Source organism: Pristiophorus japonicus, chromosome 19, assembly GCF_044704955.1.
Source record: "Pristiophorus japonicus isolate sPriJap1 chromosome 19, sPriJap1.hap1, whole genome shotgun sequence".
Classification (NCBI taxonomy): domain Eukaryota; kingdom Metazoa; phylum Chordata; class Chondrichthyes; family Pristiophoridae; genus Pristiophorus; species Pristiophorus japonicus.
In genome coordinates, this window is record NC_091995.1 from 36,614,974 (window position 1) to 36,632,099 (window position 17,126).

The 17,126-nt window shown below is 44.4% G+C and overlaps 1 protein-coding gene across 1 annotated transcript in view; it reads right to left on the reverse strand.

Annotated features, from left to right (window-relative positions):
- LOC139230173 (complement C4-like) overlaps window positions 1–17,126 on the reverse strand; it is a 192,202-nt gene that overhangs the window by 45,050 nt on the left and 130,026 nt on the right. The window contains exons 24-27 of the mRNA XM_070862015.1: window positions 16,705–16,861; window positions 16,342–16,452; window positions 2,309–2,477; window positions 544–758 (exon numbers count right to left, since the gene is read on the reverse strand). Coding sequence (XP_070718116.1) covers window positions 544–758; window positions 2,309–2,477; window positions 16,342–16,452; window positions 16,705–16,861 — 652 coding nt within the window. The remainder of the gene's footprint in view (window positions 1–543; window positions 759–2,308; window positions 2,478–16,341; window positions 16,453–16,704; window positions 16,862–17,126) is intronic.

Sequence of the window (17,126 nt, forward strand, 5' to 3'; positions counted from 1 at the left end):
GATAAACAAAAAAAAACGTCTGCCATTTTCTCAAAATAAAACTGATCAGTTGAGATGTTTTTTAAAAAGTGCATTCAGGGGATGTGGGCATCGCTGGCAAGGCTGGCATTTATTGCCCATCCCTAATTGCCCTTGAGGAAGTGGTGGTGAGCCGCCTTCTTGAACCGCTGCAGTCCGTGTGGTGAAGGTACTCCCACAGTGCTGTTAGGGAGGGAGTTCCAGGATTTTGACGCAGCGACGATGAAGGAACGGTGATATAGTTCCAAGTCAGGATGTTGTGTAACTTGGAGGGCAACGTGGACGTGGTGGTGTTCCCATGTGCCTGCTGCTCTTGTCCTTCTAGGTGGTAAAGGTTGCTGGTTTAGGAGGTGCTGCTGAAGAAGTCTTGGCGAGTTGCTGCTGTGCATCTTGCAGATGCATTTGTAAGATATTGGGTGCAGAAAACAACAAAGAAAATCTGATCTCCCCAGTGCATCAACATATTCTGTCATTGGATGTAAACTAAATGCAATCAGTTTCTTAATTAGCAAATATAAAATGTACCTGTGTTGAGCGGAAACCTCCACCGTAGTTCCGTTGCTCCGTTAACCATTTTACAATGGCGTTTGCGTAGTAGAGATCTTTCATGGCTATTGTCTGGAGCAAGGCGTATGAAGTGGTCTCGACTGATATAGCTGATGCCGGAGGTACACGCCCTAGATTGCTTTCTTTATCGTGTAGCGTTGTTTCATCAGCGTTCCAATGGCGGGTGTTATTTTCTGTTTTATGTTTCAAACACAAACAGATTACGAGAATTAATGCTTGTAAATCGGAATGTGAGCTGTCTCCGGCCGCACTAGAGCAACAAGATCAAATCCAAAAGCAAGAATGTGGTGTGAACAGCAAAGATTTAGCCTGATATCATTTCAGTCCTGGTCACCACCGTGACTGTTCAAACTGCAACTGAATGTTATACAACACAAGAAAACTGGTTTTCAGCAAAGCAAGACTCAATTGGTCGTGCAACGATTAAAATGAACTTCAATCGATGGATTTGAGCGTAAGGACATCTTCCATTTATATAGCGCCTTTATCGCAGTAAAAGATCCCAAAGCTCTTCACAGGAGCGCTACAGAAACATAGATAGGTAGAAACATAGAAACTTGGACAAGAATTGACACTGATCCTCATCATGAAATATTAGGAGAGGTGCTTTAATGCATGATAAAACAGGTAGATTATTAGGGACATCGTAAAGGAGGGAAGAGGGGTAGCGAGGTGGAGCGGTTAAGGGAGGGAATTCCAGAATTTAGGGTCTAGGCAACTGAAGGCACGGCCGCCTATGGGGAGGCAAAGGAAGTGTGGAGAATTGGGGTAACACAGAAATCTCGGAGGGTTTGAGGCTGTTATTCAATGTGTTGTGCAGCAAGACCGCAACTCAGTTCCTTCTACATCAATAATTACTGCAATCATTACAGAGCCTGATACACATCCTCAATTATGGTTAGATGCGGGTGGAGTTGTGCCTCTGACCAGGACTCCATATATATCCCCTGAACAATGTTGAGTGTTGTTTCAGGATTCGGATACAATAGCAACATACTTCAATGGTTGAACCGAAATGATAGTGAACTGGGTAGAAAATAGTTATCAGTGAGACAACTTAACACATTTAGGGAACTGTTATATATGTGGACTTGTATTTACTCTGTACAGCCACCAGAGGGCTCTTCCCCTAGAGTCCCAAGGGATCCCATCATCCCTTGGGAGCACAGGTATTTAAGGAGGCTTCACAGGTTGGAGAGGCACTCTGGAGACCTACAATAAAAGACTAAGGTCACATTTTACTTTGAGCTCACAGTGTTCAGTCTGACTCTTTCTCCATACACAACAGGAACAATGCAACACAATTACTCAATCGGGATAGAAAGACAACAGGCATACATTCAGACTAGTAGAAGACAAGTTCAGAGCTGGGACAGGGATGATTTCTGTCGAAAAAGAGCTGTGAAGTTGATTTCAGAATGGGTGCTGGATTTGAAAAACCCGGAGTGCTTTAAAAAACAGTTGGATGTTGTGACAGAAGGCTGTGAGAGGGCACTGGGTGAATGTATTAAGGAGGACCGAGTGCACACATTTATATATATGATTATTTGATGTGATAGCATCATGTTAACAACATTATGTATAATACGGATTCTCAAACGACTAAATGACAACATCTAGTGCTACTGAAACATAACTTATAAAACTAAATGCTTTAATCCGAAAGCACCTTACTCAATATTTTCTGTTAACTCTGCGACTAAAGGAGAGATTAAAAGGTTACCTTTATCATAAATTGCGATTTTTTTCAGTTTGTCACCTGCCTCGAGCGCTATCGAACTTTCAGGATCGAACAAGGCAAGGGCATACGCGGTGATAGCCAAGACATAGGGGTGCTTAATTTTGGCAAGTTCGTCAGAAAGAAGCCTAACAGCTGTTACAATGCTTTTTCTCTAAAAAGAACAAACAAAAGGTTGAGGTAGAAAAATAAAAGTGGTTAGCCCTGTAGGAGCGAGTGTGACGGAGGGCTTTTGATTTGGCCCCATCCCACTTTCTTAGGTTTGCTATCCCCTCCACCTAGCGGCATGCTGATCGCCGCTAATCCCAATTTGAGTTACTTGCCCCTTGAAAGATCTTGGAACATACAGACCAAGGTCCTTCTGTTCCTCCACATCTCTCAGATCCTCCCATTTATTGTGTATTCCCCGTGCCTTCTTGCACCTCCCCAAATGTATTACCTCTGGATTGAATTCCATTTTCCACTTCGCTGCCCAACTGACCAGTCCATCGATATGTTCCTGCAGTCTTTCCTCCTCACTGTCAACCACACGGCCAATTTTTGTATCATCTGCAAACTTCTTTATCATGCCTCCTACATTTAAGTCTGAATCATTGATTATATACTACAAAAAGCAAGGGACCCAGCACTGAGCCCTATGGAACCCCACAGCCTTCCAGTTGCAAAAACACCCGTCAACCGTGGCCGGAGAGTTGGTGTAGGAGGGAGGGCTTTAAATTCCTGAGGCATTGGGACCGCTTCTGGGGGAGATGGGACCTATACAAATTGGACGGGTTGAACCTCAACAGTGCCGGGACCAATATCCTCGCGAGGAGTTTTGCTAGTGCTGTTGGGGAGAGTTTAAACTAGCTTGGCAGGAGGATGGGAACCTGAGAGCAAATTCAATAGGGAAGGAAGCAAAGCTGAAATTGGATAGCAATAATTTAGAAAGCGAATCTGTAAGACAGAGGAAACAAGGGTTAGTCAGTAGTAATCAAGGAGGTTTTCCTGTGCTAAATGGGATATACTTTAATGCAAGGAATATAGCGAATAAGGCAGTTGAGCTAAGAACACAGGTAGACACTTGGGAGTATTATATTATAGCTATTACAGAGACATGGCTGAAGCAGGGGCAGGTCTGGCAGCTCAATATTCCTGGTTCCAGGATTTTTAGACAAGCTAGAGAGGGGGGTAAAAAGGCGAGGGGGGATATGGTATTGATTAAAGAAACTATTACAGCGGGGAGGAGAAATGATATAAGAACATAAGAACAGGAGCAGGAGTAGGCCATATGGCCCCTCGAGCCTGCTCCGCCATTTAATACGATCATGGATTCAGGTCCACTTCCCCGCCTGCTCCCCATAACCCGTTATTCCCTTATCGTTTAAGAAACTGTCTATTTCTGTCTTAAATTTATTCAATGTCCCAGCTGCCACAGCTCTCTGAGGCAGCAAATTCCACAGATTCACAATCCTCAGAGAGAAGAAATTGCTCCTCATGTCAGTTTTAAATGGGCGGCCCCTTATTCTAAGATCATGCCCTCTAGTTCTAGTCTCCCCCATCAGTGGAAACATCCTCTCTGCATCCACCCTGTCAAGCCCCCTCATAATCTTAAACGTTTCGATAAGATCACCTCTCATCCTTCTGAATTCCAATGAGTAGAAGCCCAACCGACTCAACCATTCCTCTTGGGTCAATTCCCTCATCCCCGGAATCAACCGAGTGAATCTTCTCTGAACTGCCTCCAAAGCAAATATATCCTTTTTTAAAATATGGAAACCAAAACTGCACGCAATATTCCAGCTGTAGCCTCACCAATAACCTGTATACCTGGAGCAAGACGTCCCTGCTTTTATACTCCATCCCCTTTGCAATAAAGGCTAAGATTCCATTGGCCTCCCTGATCACTTGCAGAACCTGCATACTATCCTTTTCTGTTTCATCTACAGGTACCCCCAGGTCCTGCTGTACCGCAGCACTTTGCAATCTTTCTCCATTTAAATAATAACTTGCTCTTTGATCTTTTTCTGCCAAAGTGCTTGACCTCACACTTTCCAACATTATACTCCATCTGCCAAATTTTTGCCCACTCACTTAGCCTGTCTGTGTCATTTTGCAGATTTTTTGTGCCCTCTTCACACATTGCTTTTCGTCCCATTTTTGTACCATCAGCAAACTTGGCTACATTACACTCGCTCCCTTCTTACAAGTCGTTAATATAGATTGTAAATAGTTGGGATCCCAGCACTGATCCCTGCGGCACCCCACTAGTTACTGATTGCCAACCCGAGAATGAACCATTTATCCTGACTCTGTCTTTTCTGTTCGTTAACCAACCTTTATCCATGCTAATATATTACCCCCAACCCAGTGATCTTTTATCTTGTGCAGTAACCTTTTATGTGGCACCTTGTCAAATGCCTTCTGGAAGTCCAAATACACCACATCCTCTGGTTCCCCTTTATCCACCCTGTTCGTTATATCCTCAAAGAATTCCAGCAAATTTGTCAAACATGACTTCCCCTTCATAAGTCCATGCTGACTCTGCCTGACTGAATTTTGCTTTTCCAAATGTCCTGCTACTGCTTCTTTAATAATGGACTGCAACATTTTCCCAACCACAGATGTTAGGCTAACTGGTCTATAGTTTCCTGCTTTTGGAAAGCAGGAAACTACAGACCTGCCTCCTTTTTTAAATTCGGGGCGTTACATTTGCAGTTTTCCAATCTGCTGGGACCTCCCCAGAATCCAGGGAATTTTGGGAAATTGCAACCAATGCATCTACAATCCCTGCCGCTACCTCTCTTAAGACCCTAGGATATGTTAGAGGGATCATGAAAAGAGGCTATATGGATTGAATTGAAAAATAAAAAAGGGGCGATCACATTGCTGGGCATGTATTATAGACCCCCAAACAGTGGGAGCGCGAGAGTGGAGAAAATATTTAGGCAAATTGATGTGGTCCAAAAATCATAGAGCAATAATAGTAGAGGATTTTAACTGTCCTAATATTGATAGGGACAAATATAGTGTGAAGGGTATAGAATGTGCGACATTCTTAAAATGCATTCAAGAGAACTTTGTAAATCAGTATGTAGCAAGCCCAACACGAGACGGGATGATTTTGGATTTAGTTTTGGGGAATGAAGCTGGGCAGGTTGAAGGGGTATTAGTGGGAGAGCACTTGGGTGCCAGTGATCATAATTCAGTCAGATTCAAGTTAGTTATGGATAAGGACAAGGATAGACCAGGAATAAAAGTCCCAAATTGGGGAAAAGCTAACTTTGCTAAGTTGAGGAGTGATTTGGCCACAGTGGACTGGAAACAGCTATTGTGGGTAAATCAATGTCAGAAAAGTGGGAGGCATTCAAGGAGGCGATCTGGAAGGCTCAGGCCAAACCTATGCTCTTAAAGAAAAAGGGTAGGCAAAAAGCTGGGAAATCTAGGGACCTACAGTGGAGGATAAAGAAAAAAAGGGAAGCTTATTTCATATACCGATGGCTAAAAACTACTATCTTTGGAGGAATTTAGAAAGGTAAGAGGTAAATTAAAAAGGATATTAGGAATACTAAGAGAGAGCATGAAAAACTCTTGGCTAGTAAAATTAAGGAAAACTCAAAGATGTTCTATAAATATATTAAGAATAAGAGGATAACTCAAGAAAGAGTAGGGCCTATTAGGGACAATATGTGTGGAGGCGGAAGATGTTGGTATGGTTCTTAATGAATACTTTGCGTCTGTTTTCACAAAGGAAAGAGGCAATGCAGATACTGCTATCAAGGAGTAGTGTCAAATTCTGGATGAAATAAACACAGAGAGAGGAGGTATTAAAGCATATAGCAGCTTTGAAAGTAGATAAGTCCCCAGGCCTCGTTGAAATGCAACCCATGCTGTTGAGCGAAGTAAAAGTTGAAATAGCAATGGCCTTGACCATCATTTTCCAGTCTTCTTTGGATTCAGGCATGGTGCCGGAGGATTGGAGGAATGCTAATGTTTAAGAAGGGAGAAAGAGACAGGCCGAGTAATTACAGGCCTGTCAGCCTAACCTCAGTGGTGGGAAAATTATTGCAAAAAACCTCGAAAGACAGGACAAATCTACATTTGGAAAGGAAAGGTTTAATTAGGGACAGTCAGCACGGATTTGTGATGCGAAGATCGTGTTTGACTAGCCTGATTGAATTTTTCGAGGAAGTAATCAGGAGGGTCGATGAGGGTAGTTTGTATGATGTAGTGTATATGGACTTTACATAGAAACATAGAAAATAGGTGCAGGAGTAGGCCATTCGGCCCTTCGAGCCTGCACCGCCAATCAATAAGATCATGGCTGATCATTCCCTCAGTACCCCTTTCCTACTTTCTCTCCATACCCCTTGATCCCCTTAGCCGTAAGGGCCATATCTAACTCCCTCTTGAATATATCCAATGAACTGGCATCAACAACTCTCTGCGGTAGGGAATTCCATCGGTTAACAACTCTCTGTGTGAAGAAGTTTCTCCTCATCTCAGTCCTAAATGGCCGACCCCTTATCCTAAGACTATGCCACCTGGTTCTGGACTTCCATTCTTCCCGCATCTAACCTGTCCAGTCCCATCACAATCTTGTACGTTTCTATGAGATCCCCTCTCATCCTTCTAAACTCCAGTGAATAAAGGTCCAGTTGATCCAGTCTCTCCTGATATGACAGTCCAGCCATCCCTGGAATCAGTCTGGTGAACCTTTGCTGCAATCCCTCAATAGCAAGTACGTCCTTCCTCAGATTAGGAGACCAAAACGGAACACAATATTCCAGATGAGGCCTCACTAAGGCCCTGCATAACTGCAGTAAGACCTCCCTGCTTCTAAATTCAAATCCCCTAGCTATGAAGGCCAACATACCATTTGCCTTCTTCATCGCCTGTTGTACCTGCATGCTCACTTTCAGTGACTGATGAACCATGACACCCAGGTCTCGTTACACCTCCCCTTTTCCTAATCTGCCGCATCCAGATAATATTCTGCCTTTGTGTTTTTGTCCCCAAAATGGATAACCTCACATTTATTCACATTATACTGCATCTGCCATGCATTTGCCCACTTACCTAACCTGTCCAAGTCACCCTGCAGCCTCTTAGCGTCCTCCTCACAGCTCACACCGCCACTCAGTTTAGTGTCATCCGCAAACTTGGAGATATTACACTCAATTCCTTCATCTAAATCGTTAATGTATATTGTAAAGATCTGGGGTCCCAGCACTGAGCCCTGCGGCACTCCACTAGTCATTGCCTGCCATTCTATAAAGGACCCGTTTAGCCCGACTCTCTGCTTCCTATCTGCCAACCAGTTCTCTATCCACGTCAGTACATTACCCCCAATACCATGCGCTTTGATTTTGCCCACCAATCTCTTGTGCAGGACCTTGTGTGGGACCTTGTGTGGGACCTTAGCACAGCTTTTGATAAGGTCACATATGGTAGACTGGTCACGAAGGTTAAAGCCCATGGGATGCAGTGCAAAGTGGCAAGTTGGATGCAAAATTGACTTGGAGGTAGGAAGCAAAGGTTAATGGTTGCTGGATGTTTTTGTGAATGGAAGGATGTTTCCAGTGGGCTCAGTACTGGGTCCCTTGCTTTGTGTGGTATATATCGATGATCTCGAATTGAATATCGGGAGTATGATTAAGAAGTTTGCAGATGAAACTAAAATTGGCTGAGTGGTTGATAATGAAGAGGAAATCCTTGGACTGCGGGTGGATATCAATCAAGTGGTCAGGTGGGCAGAGCAGTGGCAAATAAAATTTAATTCGGTAATTTAAAACATTTGGAGGCTGGAGTAAATTGTTCGTGGCAATTGCCAGTAGCTTCTAAGTAAGTAGCAGTTTAATTTAAAGGGGAAAAGTTAAATAGTTGGGAATCTTTCAGGTTTAGGCACAGAAAAACAAGGTAACTCTCCAGTAGGAGGCAATTAGCAGTTAGTTAAAACCAGTTCTGTAAACGACTGACCAGTAGTGAGTCATCTGACCAAGATACAGTTTAAAAAGAGGCAACTCGTGCAGAGCACGGAGTGCAGCAGCTTAGAGTGGCATTCGTGAGTTTGGTAAGTGGGTGAGTTTTAAGGGCAAGTCGGGGTGGCAGGCGCTGTTTTGTTTTGTTTTTCCTACCAGTGCTGACACTGGAGCAGCTGATAAGGAGTGCGAGAGTAGGAGACGGAGGCTCAGAGACCAGCCCAACCAGCTGCAGACAAAGATAGAGGGGTGCGAAATTGAGAGGTGACATCACAGCCAAGCTGGTAAGTGGTTGGCTGTTCGACTGGTAAGTATAACTCTCTTTTAGACTGACTTTTAGATTGGTTTAATTGGCAGCGAACTACTAAGTAGCTGTTTGGTGTTTAAGTAAGTAAATTAATTTAAGGGTTAAGTCATGGCAGGAGAGCTCGGACCCATGTCATGCTCCTCCTGTGCTATGTGGGAAATCAGGGACACTTCCAGTGTCTCTGACTAATATGTGCGCGGGAAGTGTGTCCTGCTGCAGCTCCTGACAGACCGCATGACGGCACTGGAGCTGCGGATGGACTCACTCTAGAGCATGCACGATGCTGAGAGTGTTGTGGATAGCACATTTAGTGAGTTGCATCACACCACAGGTAAGGGTTAGGACAGATAGTGAATGGGTGACCAAGAGACAAGGAAAGAGCAGGAAGGTAGTGCAGGAGTCCCCTGCGGTCATCTCCTTCCAAAACAGATATACCGTTTTGGATACTGTTGGGGGAGATAACTTACCAGGGGAAGGCACCAGCAGCCAGGTTCATGGCACCATGGGTGGCTCTGCTGCACAGAAGGGCGGGAAAAGAGTGGGAGAGCTATAGTGATAGGGGACTCTATTATAAGGGGAATAGATAAGAGTTTCTGCGGCCGCAACTGAGACTCCAGGATGGTGTGTTGCCTCCCTGGTGCAAGGGTCAAGGGTGTCTCGGAGTGGCTGCAGAGCATTCTGGAGAGAAAGAGTAAACAGCCAGTTGTCGTGGTACATGTAGGTATCAACAATATAGGTAAGAAGCAGTAAGAGGTCCTACAAGCTGAATTTATGGAGCTAGGAGTTAAATTAAAAAGTAGGACCTCAAAAGGTAGTAATCTCTGGATTTCTACCAGTGCCATGTGCTAATCAGAGTAGAGGGAGCAGGAGAGTTAGAATAAATACGTGGCTTGAGCAGTGGTGCAAGAGGGAGGGATTCAAATTCCTGGGACATTGGAACCAGTTCTGTGGGAAGTGGGACATGTACAAAAGGGACAGTTTGTACTTGGGCAGCAGTTCGGGAGTGTTTCAACTAATATGGCAGGGGGATGGGAACCTATGCATCGAGACAGGGCGAAGTAATATGGAGTCAGAAACAGATGGTAGAAAGGTAAAAAGCAATAGTGGAAGGCCGAGTAAACAAAGGCAAGAAACAAAAAGGGCCATACTACATCATAATTCTAAAAGGACAAAGGGTGTTAGAAAAACAAGCTTGAAGGCTTTATGTCTTAATGCAAGGAGTATCCGTAAAAAGGTGGATGAATTAACTGTGCAAATAGATGTTAACAGATATGATGTGATTGGGATTACAGAGACGTGGCTCCAGGATGATCAGGGCTGGAAACTCAACATCCAAGGGTATTCAACATTCAGGAAGGATAGAATAAAAGGAACAGGAGGTGGGGTAGCATTGCTGGTTAAAGAGGAGATTAATGCAATAGTTAGGAAGGACATTAGCTTGGATGATGTGAAATCTGTATGGGTAGAGCTGCAGAACACCAAAGGGAAAAAAACATTAGTGGGAGTTGTGTACAGACCTCCAAACAGTAGTAGTGATGTTGGGGAGAGCATCAAACAGGAAATTAGGGGTGCATGCAATAAAGGTGCAGCAGTTATTATGGGTGACGTTAACATGCATATAGATTGGACTAACCAAACTGGAGGCAATACGGTGGAGGAGGATTTCCTGGAGTGCATAAGGGAAGTTTTACTAGACCAATATATCGAGGAACCAACTAGGGGGGAAGCTATCTTAGACTGGGTGTTGTATAATGAGAGAGGATTAATTAGCAATCTTGTTGTGCGAGACCCCTTGGGGAAGAGTGACCATAATATGGTGGAATTCTACATTAGGATGGAGAATGAAACAGTTAATTCAAAGTCCATGGTCCAGAACTTAAAGAAGGGTAACGTTGAACGTATGAGGCGTGAATTGGCTAGGATAGATTGGCGAATGATACTTAAGGAGTTGACAGTGGATGGGCAATGGCGGACATTTAGAGACCGCATGGATGAACTACAACAATTGTACATCCCTGTCTGGTGTCAAAATAAAAAAGGGAAGGTGGCTCAACCGTGGCTATCAAGGGAAATCAGGGATAGTATTAAAGCCAAGGAAGTGGCATACAAATTGGCCAGGAATAGCAGCGAACCCAGGGGCTGGGAGAAAATTAGAACTCAGCAGAGGAGGACAAAGGGTTTGATTAGGGCAGGGAAAATACAGTACGAGAGGAAACTTGCAGGGAACACTAAAATGGACTGCAAAAGCTTCTATAGATATGTAAAAAGAAAAAGGTTAGGAAAGACAAACGTAGGTCCCTTGCAGTCAGAATCAGGGGAAGTCATAACGGGGAATAAAGAAATGGCAGACCAATTGAACAAGTATTTTGGTTCGGTATTCACTAAGGAGGACACAAACAACCTTCCGGATAAAAAAGGGATCAGAGGGTCTCGTAAGAAGGAGGAACTGAGGGAAATCCTTATTAGTCGGCAAATTGTGTTGGGGAAATTGATGGGATTGAAGGCCGATAAATCCCCAGGGCCTGATGGACTGCATCCCAGAGTACTTGGAAATAACGGATGCATTGACAATCATTTTCCAAAATTCCATTGACTCTGGATCAGTTCCTATGGAGTGGAGTGTAGCCAATGTAACCCCACTTTTTAAAAAAGGAGGGAGAGAGAAAACAGGGAATTATGGACCGGTCAGCCTGACATCGGTAGTGGGTAAAATGATGGAATCAATTATTAAGGATGTCATAGCAGCGCATTTGCAAAGAGGTGACATGATAGGTCCAAGTCAGCATGGATCTGTGAAAGGGAAATCATGCTTGACAAATCTTGTGGAATTTTTTGAGGATGTTTCCAGTCGAGCGGACAAGGGAGAACCAGTTGATGTGTTTTATTTGGACTTTCAGAAGGCTTTCGACAAGGTCCCACACAAGAGATTAATGTGCAAAGTTAAAGCACATGGGATTGAGGGTAGTGTGCTGACGTGGATTGAGAACTGGTTGGCAGACAGGAAGCAAAGAGTAGGAGTAAATGGGTATTTTTCAGAATTGCAGGCAGTGACTAGTGGGCTACCGTAAGGTTCTGGGCTGGGGCCCCAGCTGTTTACATTGTACATTAATGATTTAGATGAGGGCATTAAATGTAGTATCTCCAAATTTGCAGATGACACTAAGTTGGGTGGCAGTGTGAAATGCGAGGAGGATTCTATGAGGCTGCAGAGTGACTTGGATCGGTTAGGTGAGTGGGCAAATGCATGGCAGATTAAGTATAATGTGGATAAATGTGAGATTATTCACTTGGGTGGGAAAAACAGAGAGACAGACTATTATCTGAATGATGACAGATTAGGAAAAGGGGAGGTGCAACAAGACCTGGGTGTCATGGTACATCAGTCATTGAAGGTTGGCATGCAGGTACAGCAGGTGGTTAAGAAAGCAAATGGCATGTTGGCCTTCATAGCTAGGGGATTTGAGTACAGGGGCAGGGAGGTGTTACTAGAGTTGTGCAGGGCCTTGGTGAGGCCACACCTGGAGTATTGTGTACAGTTTTCGTCTCATAACTTGAGGAAGGATATTCTTGCTATTGAGGGAGTGCAGCGAAGGTTCACCAGACTGATTCCCGGGACAGCAGGACTGACATATCAAGAAAGACTGGATCAACTGGGCTTGTATTCACTGGAGTTCAGAAGAATGAGAGGGGATCTCATAGAAACGTTTAAAAAAATTCTGACGGGTTTAGACAGGTTAGATGCAGGAAGAATGTTTCCAATGTTGGGGAAGTCCAGAACCAGGGGTCACAGTCTAAGGATAAGGGGTAAGCTATTTAGGACTGAGAGGAGGAGACATTTCTTCACCCAGAGACGGTGAACCTGTGGAATTCTCTACCACAGAAAGTTGTTGAGGCCAATTCACTAAATATATTCAAAAAGGAGTTAGATGTAGTCCTTACTACTCGGGGAATCAAGGGGTATGGCGAGAAAGCAGGAATGGGGTACTGAAGTTGCATGTTCAGCCATGAACTCATTGAATGGCGGTGCAGTCTCGAAGGGCCGAATGGCCTACTCCTGCACCTATTTTCTATGTTTTTCTATGTCTATGTTTCTATGTCTATGAGAAGTGTGAGGTAATGCACTTTGGGATGGCTAATATTGAAAGGATATACACATTAAGCGGCAGGCCACTTTAAAGTGTAGATGAATAAAGGGACCTTGGAGTGCTTGTCCACAGATCTCTGAAAGTAGCAAGCCAGGTGGATAAGGTGGTTAAGAATGCATACAGAATGCTTGCCTTTATTGGCCGAGGCATAGAATACAAGAGCAGGAAGGTTACGCTTAAATTGTATAATACTCTGGTTAGGCCACAGCTGGAGTACTGCGTGCCGTTCTGGTCACTGTAATATCGGAAGGACATGATTGCACTATAGAGGGTGCAGAGATTTACTAGGATGCTGCCTGGAATGGAGCATCTTAACTATGATGAAAGATTGAATAGGCTGGGTTTGTTCTCATTAGAACAGAGAAGGCTGAGAGGAGACCTCATTGAGGTGTACAAAATTTTGAGAGGCCTAGGTATAGTGGATAGCAAGGGCCTATTTCCCTTGGTGGAGGGGTCAATTACGAGGAGGCATAGTTTCAAGGTGGTTGGTGGAAAGTTCAGAGGGGATTTGAGGGGAGGCTTCTTCACACAGAAGGTTGTGGGGGTCTTGAACTTACTGCCTGGAAGGGTGATGGATGCAGAAACCCTCGCCGGATTTAAAAAAGGTGCTTGGATGGGCACTTGATGTGTCGTAACCTACAGGGTTACAGACCTAGAGCTGGTAAGTGGGATTAGACTGGATAGCCTCTTGTTGGCTGGTGCAGATGCGATGGTAAGTACTGCAGGGAATCGAATATGGCCAGGATAATCTCCTGGTGTAGTTTTGATCGCCTGGATGGGTCGGAGATGAATTTTCCCAGATTTTTTTCCCCAACTGGCCTGGGGTTTTAATCTGTTTTTTGCCTCTCCCAGGAGATCACATGGCTCCGGTTGGGGTGGGGTGTAGAATGTTTCGGTGCCAGGGGTGTCGCAGTTGTGTGGGGCGGATTGGTTGGGCTGGGTGCTCTTTACCTTTCCGCCATTGTTCATTGTTCATAGGTTTATATGTAACCTTCAGGGCTGCTGACCGAGGACCTGTGGCTCTTTGTCGGCCGGTGCGGACACGATGGGCCGAAATGACCTCGTTCTGCACGATGGATTTCTTTCTATCTTCAACCATTACCCTTTGGTTCCTGCCACTGAGCCAAATTTAGATCCAATTTGCCACTCTTCCTTGGATCCCATGGGTTTTTTCTTTTTTGATCAGCCTGCCATGTGGGACCTTGTCAAATGCCTTGCTAAACTTAATGTAGACTACATCAAATGCACTGCCCTCAACAACCCTCCTTGTTACGTTCTCAAAAAATGTAATCAAGTTGGTCAGACGCGACCTTCACATGCACATCACCCAGAACTGTTGATTAGTGACAAAGTGTTAGACAAGTCTCACAACTTTGACATGCAAAGACAATGTTAGTGGGAAGTGTGCATGTAATTTGCTAATTTGGAGGATTCTATCCTAGTCCTTCTGTATATTTCATAGGAAGAGGTGAAATAGGTTATGGTTGATGAACATCAGGGGTCTGATTTTCCAGTCCTTTGCGCCTCCAGTTTTCATCCCGGAGTGGTGTGAAAGGTGGCGTTCAGGTCTCTAGCGTCCCGTCGCGATCCTCCGGTCGGGTTTTGTGGCAGCCCCGCCGGGAAGAGCTGCGCCGGGTGTGCAATGCCTCTGGTTCAACACGGACAATAATTTTCAGTTTTGACCAATCCGTGGGACTGGAAGTGCGCCCGCAATGACTGTCTGGGAAACCAGTGCGGTCCAGCATAGCCGCTGGTGCAGAGGCAGGTAAAATTCTCCAAAGATAAGTGCGTGCGTTTGTTTGTTCTTTTAATATTTTTGGCAATTTGTTTTGTGGTGGCGAGCCCAATGTTTTCGGAATGTGTTAGTGTTTTTGAAAGTTTCTCCCCCCACCCCAGCCTCTATCGGAATGCACACGGCCCGGCACTTTAGTTCACGAGTTTCCCATCCATGTGCCACAAAGTGTACAACGCCTCGCTTCGCGCTCCATCCCCTAATGCAGGGCCCAGATGCCAAAACTTCCTTACCAAAGAGCAAACTATTCCCAGTCGATAGCTTTCCTGCCCCATCTCCATTCTCGCCCCCAAAACAGAAATGCCTAAAATCCATCCCCAGGCCTCTCAATGACCTCTGCAAAGAGTTCAATCCCACTTGTCATACAGAAAATATAACAAAACTGGGATCTGGCATCAGAGCCTGTTTTCACAGAGAACTAGCTGTTTGCAATGTGTGTAACCATTTATGGTTTTATTGATTATGTATATAAATACATATAAATACATCTGTATATATATCCGATAGCAACGTTATTACTGAAAGGATGGTAGAGTTCATTTTCTGAGAACAATCAATGGGCAATATATTTCTAAAACCCTGAGATGGCTGACTGGCACTGTTTGAAGATCTGAAGTCCATGATAAGGAAAATCAGACGTGGTTTACAACAGGCAGTAGAGCCACTACTGCCCATTCTGTGCCCCAGTCAGAGGCGAATTTTACCCCGTATCTCGGAGGGTGATTTTCACTTTAAGCGATGGTGTGAAACTGGTGATGGTGAGTCTGCTGTCTGCAGGGCTTGAACCCAGTGTAAGGCCCAGGAAATTGAACTCTGTGATTAACCTTTTTAAACATTCTTTATAAAATACGTAAAACACGAAAGCTGTGAATGCTGACTTCCTGTAAGATGTAAGAATTTTAACCTGTAGCGAAACCCCAACACAATAGGACTGTAAGAAACCTTTTGTGGAAATGTAAAACCACACAAACTGTAATCTGTGGAGAAGCCTAAACACAACAGACATGAAACTGAACCTTTTGTGGACATGTAAACACTGATACTGACCAAACCATTGTAGAAATGTAATCACCGACACTAAACACAGTGAGGTTCATGATAGCGCTAGACTAGACAATAGGCCAGTTTGTGAAATGCTAAATACGTGCTCTCAAAGAAGATAGATCATCAATGGATCGAAGGAAGGACTTCGATGAGTGACAGGTAGCCATGGAAACAACACCTGAGAAAAGGCAGGGATAGAAACACACAGATGACGCGGCAGTTCATCAGAGAAAGGTGACATAGTCGGTCATCAGAAGTTGTGCTCCACGAACCTATCAGACCACCGGCTCGATCGTGAGTGCGCAGGGAAACTGAGGCAGAGACTTAGCAAAGACGAGTGGGAACATGACTGCCATCAAGGAAGGGTGACCCAGTGAGTCATCAGAAGACGCGCATCACGACCCGTTATCGGACCACTGGGAAGATCGTGAGCACACAGGGAACTGAAGAACTGGCAACTATAACCTAGCTTAGCAGCTGATAGATGTAATGTTGATAACACTTTGATCAGACTCAGTAAAGACTGCCACGCACAGTGCAAACTATACTTATTGGTGTCTTGAAATTACTTTCTTGTGTCGAACTCTGAGATGTAGCCGGTAGTGTTCACTAATTGTTCTTGCCCGCTACAAATTAATCCGGGACGAAAGCATCGTCCAACTAGTGCGTTTCATATCTCTCCTGGTTTTTATTTTCATTCATTTCATTGTCACCTCTATGACAAACATACAAATATAACCCTTGGATAACTACATCTGGTTGTGACCTACCACTTGTTGCTCTTGCTCAGAACCTAGCTCAAAGGAAGGCAGCGAATGGATCAGTGCGATGGTCACAAAGGCTGTCATCGAAATTTGGGTTTCTTGTCCACCAATTCCACCCTGAAATAAATAAATCACAAGTCCAACAGATGTAATGTAGCTTAGGCGACAAATCGCCCTCACCTTCATCTGACAAATTCTGCGTTACCAGTGCGTTATTGTTGACATCTCTTTACTGAAGGGATCGGCTGCAACGCTGGCTTCACACCCCACCTGATTTTACTCTCTGCTGAAGTCAGTCGATTTTAAAAACAAGGCCAGAAATGCCGATAAAGAAGACGGAAGGTGAATTAACGCAAACGTTTACATAACCTGTATTTCTCGGTGTATCACTGGCGCAGGATCGTGAAAATATCCAACATCCTTCTGACCGTTCACCAAATACAAGACAAATTGTTGAATGTGCTTGTCATCAACTGCAACTTGACTCCGAACCAGTGAGAGTACCTTAACCACAAACGCGGTTAACCTGAAATGTGAAGCAATAATTGCTTTGTTAAAATAAATCGGCAATGAGTGTGCACTCTGCTTTCTTCAATTATTGTTATCTACAATTAAACCCAAACCCACAATTTTACATATTCACCTCGACTAACTTGCTGAATGCAAAATAAAAACAGCACGCAGTGGAATTATATTTTGTAGAAGTTCACGGGCGAAATTGCGTAGCGTACTGTTTGGGGGTGGTAACAGCCACGACGCGGGAGCTCCTATATTGGGGTCACCGCCGCCGA